The 16,496-nt window shown below is 38.8% G+C and overlaps 2 protein-coding genes across 4 annotated transcripts in view; both read left to right on the top strand.

Annotated features, from left to right (window-relative positions):
- The window catches only part of LOC116688643 (fer-1-like protein 4), a 56,449-nt gene extending 46,262 nt beyond the window's left edge, over nt 1-10,187 (top strand). Inside the window, exons 5-11 of one of the 2 annotated variants that reach the window (XM_032514809.1) lie at nt 1,780-2,141; nt 4,968-5,023; nt 5,665-5,839; nt 6,461-6,573; nt 6,683-6,799; nt 7,135-7,180; nt 10,070-10,187. In XM_032514809.1, the coding sequence (XP_032370700.1) occupies nt 2,063-2,141; nt 4,968-5,023; nt 5,665-5,839; nt 6,461-6,573; nt 6,683-6,799; nt 7,135-7,180; nt 10,070-10,077 (594 nt within the window). In that variant the 5' untranslated portion in view covers nt 1,780-2,062 and the 3' untranslated portion in view covers nt 10,078-10,187. Of the gene's footprint in view, nt 1-1,779; nt 2,142-4,967; nt 5,024-5,664; nt 5,840-6,460; nt 6,574-6,682; nt 6,800-7,134; nt 7,181-9,256; nt 9,644-10,069 lie in introns of those variants that run through there. The other variant, XM_032514808.1, reaches the window with a different exon arrangement.
- Nucleotides 10,188-10,802: 615 nt separating this feature from the next.
- The window catches only part of LOC116688644 (fer-1-like protein 4), a 6,493-nt gene continuing 799 nt past the window's right edge, over nt 10,803-16,496 (top strand). Inside the window, exons 1-3 of one of the 2 annotated variants that reach the window (XM_032514811.1) lie at nt 10,803-10,893; nt 12,751-13,042; nt 15,668-15,768. In XM_032514811.1, coding sequence (XP_032370702.1) covers nt 12,986-13,042; nt 15,668-15,768 — 158 coding nt within the window. In that variant the 5' untranslated portion in view covers nt 10,803-10,893; nt 12,751-12,985. Of the gene's footprint in view, nt 10,894-12,750; nt 13,043-15,664; nt 15,769-16,496 lie in introns of both variants that reach the window. The other variant, XM_032514810.1, reaches the window with a different exon arrangement.

Here is a 16,496-nt window from a genome sequence, read left to right as displayed (position 1 = left end):
TTTAACAAATATGTAAAAAATACATTTTTACAAAAGTTACCTACTGAAGCTTTAAAGATCAATTTCCAAAAGATGTTTTTTTTTTCTTCTCTTTTTTAATCAACTTTAGCATGGGTGTGTAAACTTTCTGTAGCCACTGTACATCATTTGGACTAGTTTTGTTTGTTTGAATTAACTGGACAGGATTTGCATGGAAATAACCTTTTGCAAACAAAGCAAAAAACAGGCTCCATCTAGACTGACAGGCCCCTCTGGTACTGCTGTACCAGATGGACCGCTTTTCACCTTGGGAAAAGAGTTTTTGAAAACATTTTTCTCTTTATTCCTCAGTATTTTCTTTTTTTACATGGTTGATATTTAAAAAAAAAAGAAGAAAAAAAATGGGTAACCTTGGGATTTTCAACCTGGACCCTATTTTCCTATGTTCTTGTTACTGATGGAAAAAACAATTTTTGACATTGGTCAAGTATAAAGCAAGATTGTTGCGCTGGGCATCTGCCAAACCAGCTTCAACGTAAATTACAGGACAATTGCGCACCTTCAATTTACGTCAAAGTGCTGTTTTTGCTGCTGACAGTCTAAGATTAATATTTAACAATTGTTGTTCAACATTACAGAGATAGACCTTTTTGTTAAACAGTAAGATCTTTTTTGTTTAACATGAAACAGCACTTAAATCCCCACCACCAAACCCACCAGACTAAAAACACTGTTTAGGATCTTACTCTTTAACAAAAGGCCTATCTCTGTAGTGATCCGCATGATGGTGATACTTACAATAATAATCTGAGTGTGTCAGCGGCAAAAACATTACTTTTAGTGGACACTAACTGACGATGCACAGTTGTCCTATATAACATTGCAGCCTAGTTCACAGCGATCTTGCTCAATGCTGGACCAATTTTCAAAGATTCACACAAAAACATAGGAAAATGGGTCCAGGTTGAAAAAAAAACATGAAGTTACCCTTTAAGCTTTGGAGTAATCTTAGTAACAAAGCACTAGCTCTTATTTTGATTGATTCACTTTGTGACATGTTTGATTTAGACTATTTTAGGGAATTAGTGTTTTATGTGAGCACTGTTTGTGATAACAGTTCACAGTATTTTGTATTTGCATGTGAAAAGAGTACTATAATTGTCTTTGCCATGTCCACTGAAGATATGTTTTAAGTATTATAAATGTATTTGCTGTTCAAAGTCCACTATGAAGATATGACTTGAAGTACCGTAAAGATGGTTAGTGCAAGTTTTTTTTTAAATATTTACAACCATTGAGTATGCAATTTGAGCAATTTGAAAACATTGTGGTTTGCATAGTTGTGTGGTTAAATCCACTGCTGTTGATGCACAGGTTAAGATTTTTGATCCCTTTCGTGAAATCTGTTTATGGCAACTGCACAAAGTCATTCGTTTTGGGTAAAATTGGTGCGTTCCAAGTTGTAATACTCAATATTTACAATTGTCAACAACTCCAGGAGAGTAGAACGGCCGGCTGCAGCAGGTCAAAAGTTCAAGAGCCCACTGTTGCTTAGTTATCTATGCAACCTAACTCTTGAACTTCAGCTCTCCTGGCTCAACTGTGGTGTCCGGGTTCAGCCTGTTGATACATTACTAAGGACATAACAACGGCAAATCATTTTTTTATGAAAAAAAATATATTTTGGAAAATTGGATTGTATGAGTTCAACAATCAACTAGTGTGGACTTCAGCGGAAAACAGGAAATAAACAGAGGTATGGATTAACACAACTTTTATGCCTTTTTGTCACATCTACAGCAGTCGGATTCACTGTGTTCCCTTGGAAGGATAGGCATCACTGAGTGTTTGTTTTTCTCTCTATTGACAGCACTCCAAATATCCAACCAACAGAGCTAAGTGTTGAAATTGACCAGAATTTTCCTTTACGCACGCACGCACACACGCACACACACTCACTCTCTCTCTCTCTCTCTCTCTGTCTCTCTCTCTCTCAGGTACCTCCCATCACACTGTTAAACACACAGCACAAAGAGAGAAGACAGAAGAGGGACACAATGTGAACAGGTAGTAAGTCAGTATCATGTCCATCAGTGGGAATCTGAGGAAGATCTGCAACCTTCCGGGGCGATCTAATAGAAAGGTGGAACTCTGCTTCAGAGGTCAGTAACACACACTCACCTGTTTGTAACTACATGAAGAAATCTCGCGGTCTGTTTTACTGGTTTGTTTTCGGCCACTTTGAAAGTAACTAAGTACATTTTCTCAATTACTTTGCATTACTTGAGTATTTCCATTTTATGCTGTTTACACTCCATACCAATTCAGAGGCAACTATTGTACTTTTTACTCCACTACATTTATTTGACAACTTTAGTTACTTTGCAGATTTAGATTATTCATACCAGATATAATCAACAAATAAATATGATTATTTTTATTTCTTGATTTAACCTTTATTTAACCAGGAAGTCCCTTGAGATTGAAATCTCTTTCCCGAGGGAGACCGGGCCAAGACGTCAAACCAGTTACAATTTAAATAGAAATACAGCATAGTCAAAATCACACATAGAGGAAAGGAACAGGTCACATGTAACAGTTGCAGGACATGTGTGACGTAGCAAAAAGTAGAAAGACATTATTAGTACCTAAAACTTGTTCTTGAATCAATATGTGGCTTTCCTGATCCAACAACTGCTGGAATAGCCACACAGAGTCATGTGTTCTTGTTGGTATTTACTGCTGATGTTTGAGTGAATGTATGAATGAAAAAGGAAAACATTACGGTGCCTTCACACATGACCGGAAGTTATTAATTTCCTATGGAGATTCGCAGACCGCATGCAAGTGGGTCCAAACCGATGCGAATGAGTGCAATGCGAAACAAATCTGGTCATCTGGATGCATTAAAACAATTGAACTTGCACGACCTATCTAATCCGAGTGGAAGATAGCGTTGCTATGTAAACAAATCTGAATTCTTTTAATAAAATAAAGGATTTAATTTATTTACGATTTCATAATATGTTGTTATGTAATCAATTCATTTTGGAGTATGAGAAAAGTTCTTCTGTGCAGAAACAATGCATAGCATACCCTCTATGGCTAAGTTGTTCAGCAACAGACATTATTTATTATTTATTTATTTTATCTATTGACATTATACCGCTTAATCGCATTTAGCCGACCTAACAACATCCTGGGCAACTTTTCTCCGCGGTCAAAAGGATGGCTTGTGCATTTTTTTTCTACTCACTTCTGACGCTTTCAACAGTGTAGTACAATGTCCACTGGGGGCGCAATGCGTATTACTGAGCTGATTTCAAGTGGCAGTGTGAAGGCGGCGTTAGTGTCCCTCCTCTGCAGCTCAGCAAGGGAACACAAAGAGGGAATCCTCTAGTGAAAAGACGTTCACTTTAGAATTACTTGATTTGACTAACTCAGACTGCTGAAACCTCATTATAACTTCAGATAAGCTAGAATATATGTTTCCATTGGAGATATTCTACCCAATCACTTCTACTGAAAACACGTTATAAAGGAGTGCCTTAATGTGTAGATTGAATCAAATCCCGACACTTTTCATGTAGGGCAGGGACCAAACTTCAGCAAGCACTGGCGATGGCAACAAAAGGAAAAACTCACAAGCAGAAAGGGCACCTGGCTATTGTTTTAGGGCTGACTTAAAAAAAAAAGTGTTTTACTTAAGACTGCAAACGTGTGGCGTTTTATCAGCGCTCACTGAGGCAGGCTGGGTTAAAGTACATAGCTCTATTCATCTATATCTTTGTTGGTTTAATTTATTTCCACATAATGAACAAGTAAGGAACATACAGTATTATAAGGACATTCAGATGATGGTAAGAAATGAACGCACCTTCAGATATAAAGCAATTAACTTGAGTTATTTACTGTACAAGCACGTAAATGAACTGTACTAAGAGAGAAATAACATATTACTTTGAAAGTATAATAGTTAATAGTTTTAAGAAAGCAACATATCTCATAAAATCATTGAAAAAGGAAATGTTTAATACTTCTTTAAATTTCTCAATATCTGTTATTTACAAGATTTACACTTGTAATACTTCTCCCCATAGGATTTTAAATTGTGTTAATTTGTTTTTTTCAATTGTATTTTCCATTTTTAATAATACATTTTCATAATAATACAGTTTAGCAGTGTGGGAGGGTATGTGGATTTCAAGTGTTTTTTAAATACAGTGATTAAAAAAAAAAGAATAATCCATCTCTGCAGATAACTCACTGTATCATGTAATATATCTGGATTAAAAAGAATAGATGTTTGATTTCAAGTGATTACCATTTGTGAAGGTTCTGTTATATACTACTTGTACCTGAGTATTTCCATTGTATGCTACTTTATACTTCTACTTCAACACATTAGTTACTGGTAACTTTGCAGATTCAGATTATTAATGCAAAACCAAAATCACCTTATACATAATACTATATAGTTACAGATAGATACTCAGCAATAAAAGTTGTTAACTCCACCTTTACCGGCTGCAATTTTAAAGTGATTAACACATTCATTTTATATTCAATAAAATATATTTAATGAACATTTTCTGGTACAGGATATAGATCCTCCATACCAGACTCTCCAACTACAACAACAAGCAAAACAATACCACAATATTCATGTTCCAGATAACAATCATTTTACAAAACATTTCACAAATAATCCAAGATTCTGCTTTAAAATTATACAAAATATCCTTTGTTGACTAGAATTAATCCAGTCTATTTTCAAAAGAGGGAACTGAGGGAGCCTGCACTACACTCTGGAAGCTCCTTCCTGTCAAAGCATTAATAATTTGATATAATTATTCTGAAATAAGAGTACTTTTATTTTCGGCACATGGTGTTGTTACTGTTACTTAAGTTTAAGTTCTGAGTTTCACCAGCCAGTTAAAACAGTTATCAGCACTGTTGCTATGGTTACCTGTCCGTCTGTCCTCCAGGTTTCACCCATAAAACCAGAGTCCTGCAGTGTGAGAACTTGGCCATCTTCAATGAGGTCAGTAAACCAACGCCTCTGATCTGATCTGAGACGGGTGGACAGCACCAATCAGAACACAGAACGATGAGGTCATCACATAGAAATAAAATGGATAGAAATCATAATAGCAGAATGGTCAGAGTGGCAGCCATTTTTATGTGTACCATTGCCATGGCATTGTGAACATCTGTATAAACTGACTTGCGGGAGGTTTTGCAGTAACAGCTGTAACTGAGCCCCACTGATGTGTTATCACCATGACAATTAACAACTATCGCTATTTTTTATTACTAATCAAATGAACACAGCAAATGGTTCAATGGCCTTTCTATCCATTTTACTCCTATGGGTCATCATCATCACCAGTCAGTTCCTCTCATGTGCATTAGGTGCTGCTGTCATAGGACTGTACTGAAGTGAGTGGGAAGTCAGTGTAAAGTTTACAGATGGGTCCGTTCAGGTAGAAGCAGCTGATGAGCCGCTGAGATTTTAGAAAACAGACTGTGTGTGTGTGTGTGTGTGCGCGCGTGCGTGCGTGCCTGACTTAAGTTACCTTTACACATCTAGCTTAAAGGAACACACCTGCGTACAGTATAGAGACAAGGCTAATCTTCTCTTTCCTGTTTTCCTGTTTCCTTTTCCTGTGTTTGGTCCAATAGGAGTTGCCAGAGCAGGCCTACCTCCACCCTCCTCTGACGTTGTTTGTGGTGGAGCATCGGGTATTTGGTCGGCTTGCTCTAGTCGGGACCCACGTGGTCCAGAGCCTCATGAACTACACCCCACGCAAGTTAGGGGGGGAGGAAGAGGAGGAAGACGATGAGCCAAAACCAAAATGTAAGAGCTATGGAAGAAGTGATGGAGGTAGTATTCCCAGTAGCAGTGTCTACTAGATAGTTTGAGTTTTGAATGTTTTGGAGACATTTCTGTAACATCCAGACTAGGTTCTAGGTACTATAGATGTGTCTCCAGAACATTGTAATTGATCATTTGCCAAGCCCTATCCCCTTTAATTACTTTTGCTATGCCTATCAAGCTTTCCATTGTCACATGGCACCTTATGCAGTTTATAATAACATTGGCAGATTTACATTAAAAATTCTCATTAATTTTTGAAGCAGCTTCTCATTTCCAGCTGGTGACTATTGATGTTGTTTACTGAAATGAAAATAAAATCTGTCAGTGACAGCACTGACAGATCAGCTGTAGCTAGCTAGCTACTAGTAGTAATGTTACTAACTGATTTGTTTTAAACCTGCAAAAGATACATATAATATTTTCACCGCATCCTAGAATAATAAGGCAAAAAAACTGAAGCTAAAGCCAACAACAACAACAATAACAATAACAACAACATAAACTGAGAAGCCCTGAATGTGAGCTGTGCTCTGTTTCATATGTGGGTTTTCATAGGTTTCATATTCTTTATGGACATAATTTCTCTGTGTGTCTCTCCAGTGAGGCAGAATATGAAAAAGATCAACCCTCTGGTGTCACTGGAACGTATCGGACTCAGCGGCCTGTCAATTAAACAGTCCAAGATTCCCTTTAACCCCATCAACCTGGTTAATGTATGTATATTTAATTTCTCCTCTCCACACATTAATGTTCAGACAAATTTCAACCAGATTAAACGATAAAGCATTTAATAAATGGTTGATGTTTTTTGAACCCGTTCAGGATCCTCTGAAGAAACTGAGAAATAAGGGTGAGGGGCTAGAGGAGCAGCCACCAGAGTTGGAGGAGTTGGATTGGTGGTCTAAATACTACGCTTCACTAGAGGAAATGGAGAGACGGGTAAGACACTTCTTTATTTGTCATTAAAAACGGTCAACAAAAGAACACCAGCGATTGGATAGTTGAGATTGTTATCTTATTATGACCAGATTTTAAGAAAATGACATACTGGTAATTAACCCTTGTTTCAGGACCTTTCCAAAATGAGTACGTGAAACAAGACAAGACAGAATAAGACGGACTACTGCAGCAGAATTAAGAAAAGGACACTCGAGAAAGTTCAGACAGACATTTAAAATTGGATTTCTTTTTGGTGATTATGTGGACAGATTAACTAACTGTTATAAATGAATCAGTTCTTTACACACCATGTCTGATGAGTTGACTATCTCCAGGCTGCTGAGGAGGAGGAAGCAATGAAGGAGAAACAAGCAGAGATGGGTATAGTTTAAACTCCTACTTTGTCAATCAGTCATAATAATATTTTGGGTATTTTGTATTTTGCCATATTTTTGCCTTATTATTAGAGCAACAACATCACACATGAGTCAGAGCTGGTGTTCACTTGACACCACAAGATGCTACTATGATTGTGTTGATGTGAACAGGAAAACTTCCAAATTCTTTCTAGAAATCAAAAGTCAGTTGTCGGTTTTATAGGAGTTCAGCTCTCAGGAGATCATTACACTCTTCTCATGTCAGAGTGAGAGCAGATTTTTTAGAATCAGTGTTAAAAGGACAATTCTGGCACAAAATGAACCTATGGATTATTAACATATGTGTACAGAGTCGATTATTCTCTGGGATATGTTTTCATGCTAATTGAATGTGTCTCAATCCTTTCAGTGTTTATGCTTGCTGAGAAGAAGCCGTGTAAAGAAGCTGTGTGAGAAGGGGAAATGGGAGGGGGGGCTGAAACAGACTGTGTTGAGAACTAAAAGTTGGCTAGATAGTAGAAATTCACAAAAGCTTTTGGTAAAAAAAAGACAGTGCTGCTCTGCCAAATGTTTTCATGGCAATGAAACGTTGACAAAGAGCGGTGATTTCATTGTGATTAAAGGATGGTGCACTCCCAGGCCGCTAGGCAGTTGTCTCAGTGCTAAGGCTCCTATAGTGGTCTTTGCTCCAGTCTGGCATCGGACACCCCGCGATGCAATCCAGCTCTGCGGCTTGGCGCACTATTTCGGATTCACTTGAAAGGGGGTCTTGCCCAGGGGGTAATTCTATGTAGAACCGCCACTGCATGATGGCACCAGCTTGTAAACGTGAATGCTACTGTCTTTAAAATCTATCTTTTTAATAAACTGTTTGTACACTTACAAAATTCTCATTGCTTCGTTTTACATGTAGGGATCCTCATTATGCTTCAGAGGAAGTGTGGTGCTATTTTGAGCCTTGTTACTGGTATAGAAATAGTGATTTCTTTTTACTTTACCCTCTGCCCCAAAGACTAGCATTATAAGCTAATCAGCGGTTTTCGCTAGCTTTTTTCAAGCTAGAGACACATTTGATTAGCATGAAAACATATACTACAGAACGGTCGACTCGGTACACTTATGTTATTATTCCCTAGGTTAACGTGACGTAACGTTGAGTTACTAACAAACGTAAAGAGACTACAGTGTGCAGACATGAGGTGTGATGGTTTAGAATCAATATGTCTGAGTCTGAGTGTTGCTGAGTTGTCAGTAATTGTCTGGAACCCGCCCCATGTGATATAAATAGTTGTGATTGGCCTGACCAGAATCTGGCTGGCTGGAAATCTGTTTTACCGGGAGGGGCACCAGACGTATCTGTCAGAGCAAATAAAACATGCAGTCCCAGATTGGTCTGGTTCCCTTGGATCAGGGAGGCTCCAAAATCATGGTAGCAGCTGTCGCCATGGTCCCGCTACACGTTCTGCGATGCCATGTTCATCTGCTACACTCTGCGGTGCCCAGCTACGTCCTACTGTGTCTTGTAATGCCGCACAGTGCCCTGCTATGCCCTGAACTACTACAAAGAACTGCTACAAACTACTATTTTTTTCTATTTTTGTTATTTCCACTAACCCCAACCGGCCCGTCAGACACCGCCTACCAGGAGCCTGGGTCTGTCCCAGGTTTCTGCCTAAAAGGAAGTTTTTCCTCGCCCACTGTCGCACTGTTGCTTGCTCTGGAGGAGACTACTAGAACTGCTGGGTCCTTGTAAATTCTGGAGTGTGGTCTAGACCTACTCTATCTGTAAAGTGTCTTGAGATAACTCTTGTTATGAATTGATACTATAAATAAAATTGAATTGAATTGAATTGGTTCCCAGGCTATAATAATTGAACTCTCAAGGCAACAATCTGTTGATATTAGCCACAACTCTTCTGGAAATGCTTTCCACCAGATTTTTTATCAATAAAACACAATGAAAGAAACAACAACAAAATTGAGGAATAGGATAAACATACTACAAAATGTAAAATACCTGGAAAACTATTTTAACAGAGTTGTTTGTTAGCATTGATGTGTTGTTTTCTTTATTGTTCAGATGGATGGTGTCTGAGCATGGCAAACATCGAAGAGGAAGAGGACGAGGAGGAAATTGTGGTGGTTGAGATTAAGCCTCCCAGACGCAAGAACATTGCCACACTAAAGTCATTAAACAGCAAAACAGGAGACAGGAACAGCAAGAGACTTGGTTTAGGACCAAATTACCTACATTACCGCGAATAATCCTCACCATGTCCTGCACGCTGTATGCTCTACCTAGGCGCCACCCATTGCCTAAACCTAAAACCTTTTCCTATGTATGAAATTGTAGTAAATCTGCTGATGGTCTGGATTGCGTGATACTGGAATGTTAGACCATACATCATGCCAGTTGAGAGCGAGGCCTGGGCAATCGCGTGCCCAGATCTCTCAATAGGAAGGGCAGATTCACAAGCACCCACACACACACAAGATAATTCTGAAGGTATTTAGATGATTAACAGAAATGAAAGATACAAAAGAGGAAAGAAGAAGAAGAAAAAATGACTACACAAAGTGATGTTTATTTGATTCTGACTGCTCTCAAATCTTTGATTTTTCCCCTTAAAATACTGGAGAGTTTTACCTGCTCAGGTATGTTAGCTTGATAAGCTGACTAGCTAAAGTTCAGACAATCTGCCAGCTGCAGTTATGGGAAGCTGCTTTTGTCTGAAATTAAGGACCCATTGTTGGAAAGAGTAGGCTACTATGGATTTGGTAAATCTCTTGTTATCATTGTCAACATGTGCATTGCATGGCTAAGTGAACGGTTATTTAGGCATTGCTTGGCTATGTAGGCTCAGTGTTTTATTCTGTTTTTTTGTCTATGCAGCTGGATAAAGGGATTGGAAGGAGAAAAACAGGAGACTGATGTCCACTTCAACTCTCTGACTGGAGAAGGAAACTTCAACTGGAGATTTGTGTTCCGCTTCGACTACCTTCCTACTGAGGTATAAATACTGTACATACTTCTGTTGGCACCTGGACCTGCTGATGATTATAGTGACCTTTGCTCTGGTCTCACTAGGGAAACAAATGATTATTTTCTTTTTGAGTAACCTTTCATTATTTTTACGATTAAGCTTTTAATTATCTTAGAAATGTCCAAAAGATTGTTCATTGATGTTTACCAGAATCCAAGGGGATGTGTTCCAATGTGTTGTTGTAGGGTTAGGGTTTACAGTCCACCACCCAAAAATGTTTACTGTGATATAAAACAGAAAACAGCAAGTCCCAACATTAAATAAGCTCAAAGCAAAGTATGATTGGAGTTTTTGATTGGTGAAAGAGTATCCGTAACAAAATTGTCAAAATTAGTACCAATGACCTTATGTCATTCGGTAATATATACCAATTGTTTAACACTGTGTCACCATCAGGTTAGTTTCCATTGTACATAACAATTTAAATATTAAATAAAAAATGTGCACCCTTTTAGGTGGTGGTGTTTAATGTGTGGCTGTAATGAACACTCAGCCACTAGAGGACACTACAGTCAGTCGTTGTTAATAATAATCTGCTCTCTCATGCTGTAGAAAGATGGTTGTACAAGAAGAAGGAGTCCTTCTTCTCTCTGGAGAGTCAGAGTTTCGACAGCCGCTGTTCTGACGCTGCAGGTCTGGGACTATGACCGCATCGCTGCCAATGACTTCCTGGGTAAGACACACTAACACATTTTCTGTGTTTGTTTTCACCTTGCGAGGCCATTTTGAGCAGCGCTGTTTGGGAACACAAAATTAATTTCAGTGTAAACCGATAATAAAGTTGTATAGTATGTGTGTATTTACACATGTGTCATCCTGGCAAAGTAGCAGGATCTACCACAGAGTGCTTTGCCAAATTTGTACAGTATATGTCAGTCGACAGATTTTGTCCATGGAATAGTGTCACAATGGTGCAAGATGCAGCCATGAAACTTTACAGTTGTGTACCTGTGATCAAAATGAAGGCCCAGTACGAAGATAGGTGGGGTCTGAGCAAGGATGCCAGAAGTAGGGGGATAAGAAATAGGAAAGGGGCCGTTGGCCCCCCAATTTACGTCTCTGGCCCAATTTGGTATCTCGGCTAGTGTTATCCAATCGTAAGATGGTCTCTAGACACAGGCTGATGGGAGGCAAGTATTTATTTTTAATATCCCCTGTTTATTTAAGTGTTTATACATATTTACTATGAGGCCTCCCTACATCTGCTCCTGTTTTAATTTGCTGGTGTCCAGGTTAATGTCTTGAGAAAGTCAGTATATTGTAAATTTTTACTGCACTAATATTGCTGAAGTCCACTACTCTCTGGAAGTACGTATTTCATTAACTAATAATTTCCAGTAATTTCTACTTTGCTGGGTTTCTTTATGGCTGTGAAGCTACAGCCAATCAAACTACCTGCTTTCAAAGTGACAATGGTGGCCCTGAGAGGTCACTCAAATTAAGAAAACATGCAAATTAACACAAGCAAATGAAGATCTTCTTCACCGATTTGACAACACATGCACAGCTGTTTTCTAAATTTAGTACATCTGTTGTCAAATTGCTGAAGATTTGCAGGGCCACTGTAAATAGCAGCTCAAAGAGTGTAATCATTCCTGTTCCTGATAGGCTCTTAATTATGGAGCTAGATTTGATTTGCAACGTCTTATCTTGGGAGTCCATCTAAATCATTTCACCATTGTCACCGTCATAGATGCGCTGTCTTAGTTAAGTGCGGAAGCTAGCGCTAGCAGCCAGCCCACTTCTAAATAAATACCTTTTGATTACCTCAACACTTTTTAACAGTCAAACTAAACACTGGTGGTGAGCTCCAGGTCCTGCAGCTGCAGACGGACCGCCATCATTGGGGCTAGGCCAGCATGGAAACATTACTAGAAAGCTTCTCTGCCGACCTTGATCTGATCTGATTGGAGCTCACCGCCAGTGTTTCAGTTTGACGGTTAAAAAGTGTTTAGATATTTAAAAGGTATTCACTTAGAAGTGGGCTGGCTGCTAGTTAGCTAACGCTAGCTTGGGCACTTAACTAAGGCAGCGCATCTATGACGGTGACAATGGTGTAATGATTCAGATGGACTCTCAAGACAAGACGGTGCTCAACCAACTGGCCAATTTTTTTGAGAGAAATTTTTTCACACTGATAGCAAATAATATATATTTGACAGTTTAAAAAAGTATTTTGAGAGAGATTTTTTAAATAATTAAAAAGATTTAAAATTTATATTAAAACTTTTTTAGTCTCAATTATTATTTTTAGCTATTGGTATGAAAACTTTTTCCTTTAAAATATTTTTTGTCTCTCAGGTCATTTATTTTCTCGCATGTAATAAAGAAACAAATCTAGCTCCATAATAATCTGCAACATCTCCATTGTTATATCTCATATATCATATCATGTGAGTATCAAGTACAAGTGATTGGATTTCGGGCAGCATTTGAAACCCTTTTTTTAAATGTATTTAGTACTTTTACGAACAAATGCTAATGATTCTAACTCTTCTTCATCATCTTTCTTTTACTCTTCCTCCTTCAGGCTCCATGGAGTTACGGCTCAACGACATGGTGCGAGCGGCAAAGTCATCCGGTAAGTGTACAATTGAGATGGCGAAGGATCGGGCCAGCCCACGATTTTCCCTTTTTCGCACCAAGAAGATGAAGGGCTGGTGGCCACTGACTCGCCCAAAAACAGCCGAGGACTTTGAGAGGGAGGAGAAGGAGAGGGAAGAGGCCCAGAAGAAAGGAAAGAAAAGAAGGACAAGAGGAGCAATATGAAACAGGAGGAAATCCAATACACCGACAGCATGGGCAACACTTTCCTGCTAATGGTAAAAAAAAAAAAAAAAATACAGAAATACCAATGCTGATTGAGAAAGGCAAGACGCAGTAGCTACAAATTTGCAGTTAGGATCTGACTTTTTTTACATCAAGTTTACCATATTAAAAGTATTATTCCAGAGACATGTGATATGCTCAGACTGCAGAAACTACTCTCCACCCCTGTTGTTTCTGTTTTGTTGGGATGGGGAGGGGGAATTGAAGATGTGACATGAACAATAGGCTGGTTTCATTTTTGATTTATAGCGTTGATCTCTTTGTTATATTAAAAAATTTAAGTTATAAAAAAAAGCTAACCAGCAGCTGAAATATCATAACCTCACCTTATCCTGGTCAGGTTTTAATATGACAGTTTCCTAGCTTCAATGCAAGACCATCAACATAAATCATGTACACTTCTTCTCCAGTACACAATGCTTTATTTACCAAAACGTTTTTGGCAATCTTGCCTCTATCAGGGTGGTGCTTGAGGCTGTTTCCGGTTTTCCTCTATACAGAACTTAAGTCACAATTCATGTGATTGATATAACATTATACAAAACGTTGCATTCATATTTTTCTTAAGAAATACTTTGTATAGTTTATACAGTCAGTTGAAGACGTTTGAGGGGAGTGTATTCTATGCTAGCCAACCCATGTAAGGAGCAGGACGTAAGTATGTGGGGGTGCTGCGATATACCCTATTGTTTAAAGACATTAACAAAGAAATTATTGTATATGTATATATGAAGTATTTATTAACCATTAACAAACCAATAATATAATTGTTGTTGTTGCAACTTTATTATAGCAATCCAAATTATGTTAATTGATGGTTTACAAACTATTAACTTTAGTTTAATTAAAAATCAATTCACCATTTATTAATTCAGGAGAAACCTTGGACAGACTCAGGCTCTGTCTGAGGGTGCCCGTTGGGGGTGTGATGAATGAAAATAGTAGTATCAGTTCATGGTGTAGCAGGGCACTGCAGGGTGTAGCAGGACGTAGCAGGGTGTAGCAGGGCACTGCAGAGCGTAGCGGGGCATGGTAGAACACGGAGCAGGACTACGGCGACAGCTGCCATTATTATTTAGGCGCCACCGTAATCCAAGGAAAACTGCTGGGTGAAAAAAAAATAAGGTCTCCGGGGAATAAGGTTAGTAAAAAGCATTTCCGGGACATGGATGCACACAGATGGAAAGAGAGAGGAGAGTGGGTCTAGAGTGTGTCAAAACAAGGAAGTCCCCCGGTAGTCTAAAACTATAACAGCATAATTAGGAGCTGGTGCAAGGCAAACCTGAGCCAGTTCTATAAGTATTGGTAGATAAATCTGACGACTATGAAGAGAAGCAGAGAAGAGAGGGGGTGCTGTGTCTGTAGCTATACACCCTCCCCCGCCGGCCTAGGCAAACGCTGCAACTCCTCACTGCTTAAATATTAGTTTTATTAAAGAGGAGAGTTTTAAAATGAAATGTGCTGATGGTGTCTGCCTCCCGAACACAAGAAGTTAATTGAGTGTTTATTATTCCCTAGAGGTAGCATATATAAGGAGAATAGAATTGGTCCAAGCACTGAGCCTTGTTAAACACCACTGCTTACTTTAGCGTTCCTGGAGGATTCATCGTTAACATTTACAAAATGAAAGCAATCAGAGAAATAGGACTTAAATCAGCTTAGTGATGATGGTTATTGTTATGTTTTACCGAAATGATCAGTGAGCAGTATTGGTGTTAAACAGACAAACTCAGAGCAGCAAAGTGGTGATTATCAGTTCCTCCAGGATTTCCCGAGGTCGCGATTGCAACAATTCATGCAAATTCAACCAAACACCGTGAATTTGATGCAACTCACAATTTTGACCAATCACCACCACTTTTCCACAATTTTGACCAAATAATAGGAATTTCCCATGACTTCAACCAATCCCAGCAGTCGCAGTACCAGACTTTGGATCAGTATGTGACTCTGAGAGCCAGTCTTCAAGCAGGAGTGAGAACGGGTTGACGTAACACATACGTCACCAAATTAATTTCCTTATTTCTGATATGAAGACGAGACATATGTGACTCGAACATCTCACATTTACCAACAAAACGTACAGGCAACGACCATGCAAAACATTTCGGATCGTCCTGACAACCTGTATACATTTTTTCGATACATTATTATTTTTTATCTTAAATCCACCAGCCATTTTCATATTATACCAACATTTGCAGCATCCTGAGCCTTTTTGGTTACTAGGAATACTCAGCCCAGAGTAGTTTTCCTTTCCCAAAAAAAGTGTCCTTTTTATTCTCGAAGAACTATACAAAAAAGAAAATCACAACAAGAATACAAAAGACACTGCAACTTTTATCACAGTGTTTACTAATGCTCCTGCAAAATCAGGCATTTTGGGCCGTAACAATCTCAAAAAAAGGCGGCGAAATCCTGGAGGGACTGGATTATGACAAGTTGTTTTGATGGAATTAATGCTGTTGAAATTAACATTTTACTGAATCTTTAGTTCAGGTAAGGGTTGTTTTATTTTAATTCAAATAATTGTGGTGCTATTGAAAGAGTGTTTGTGTGTGTGTGTGTGTGTGTGTGTGTGTGTGTGTGTGCGCGTGTGCGTGTGCGTGTGCGAGAAGGGGAAGGTGAAGGCGGAGCTGCAGCTGGTGGTGTTAGAGCAGGCGGAGGCCAACCCTGTGGGTCGCGCCTGCAAGGAGCCAGAGCCTTTGGACAAACCAAAGTACGCATACACACACACACACACGCACACACACACACACACACACACACACACACAGAAACACACACACACACACGGAAGAAGTACTCCGATTTTTTCAGTAATACCACAGTGCAGATACGCTATATAAGTGAAGGTCATGCATATAACTTTCTCACTGAAGTAACAGTACAAAAGCATTAGCATCAAAATATACCTAAAGTAAACCAAGTAAAGTAAAAGTACTACTTTTTTATCCATCTCACTAAATAAATGTAGTAGAGTAAAAAGAAGGAATTGGAGTAGTTAAAGTAGTAGAAAGCGGAAATACTCAAAACTGTACTTGAGTACATGTTACTTTTCACCACTCCATATGGTACCATCAACTCCTGTTTCATAACTGTCTTTAATAATGTCTCTGTTGTGTAGTAGTTTAAATTCAAAGAACAAAAGACAAAGGAGGTTTCATAAAACTGTTTGTTGACACACATCTTATAAGTTATCGTAGCTTTCTCTATTTTGGACTCCCCGACTCTTTTTTCCCTTTAAGGTCAGCGCTGTCAAGAACGATTTCTATTGGTCAACAGGCAAATTCTTTTGTCAAACTTCACCAAAGTTAACATCTACCGTATGTGAAAGCTTTAGCGATTCCACTGAAAACGAACTGATTTTGTCATGATTTTGTCAATGTTCCCTAATTTAAATGCTGGTGTGATCCGACCTTTGGCCCCTTTAGACTCAGTCCAGGT

The sequence above is a fragment of the Etheostoma spectabile genome, chromosome 4 (assembly GCF_008692095.1).
Source record: "Etheostoma spectabile isolate EspeVRDwgs_2016 chromosome 4, UIUC_Espe_1.0, whole genome shotgun sequence".
Lineage (NCBI taxonomy): Eukaryota > Metazoa > Chordata > Actinopteri > Perciformes > Percidae > Etheostoma > Etheostoma spectabile.
The sequence above is the reverse complement of the archived record's forward strand: the minus strand, read 5'-3'. Positions and strand labels throughout refer to the sequence as shown.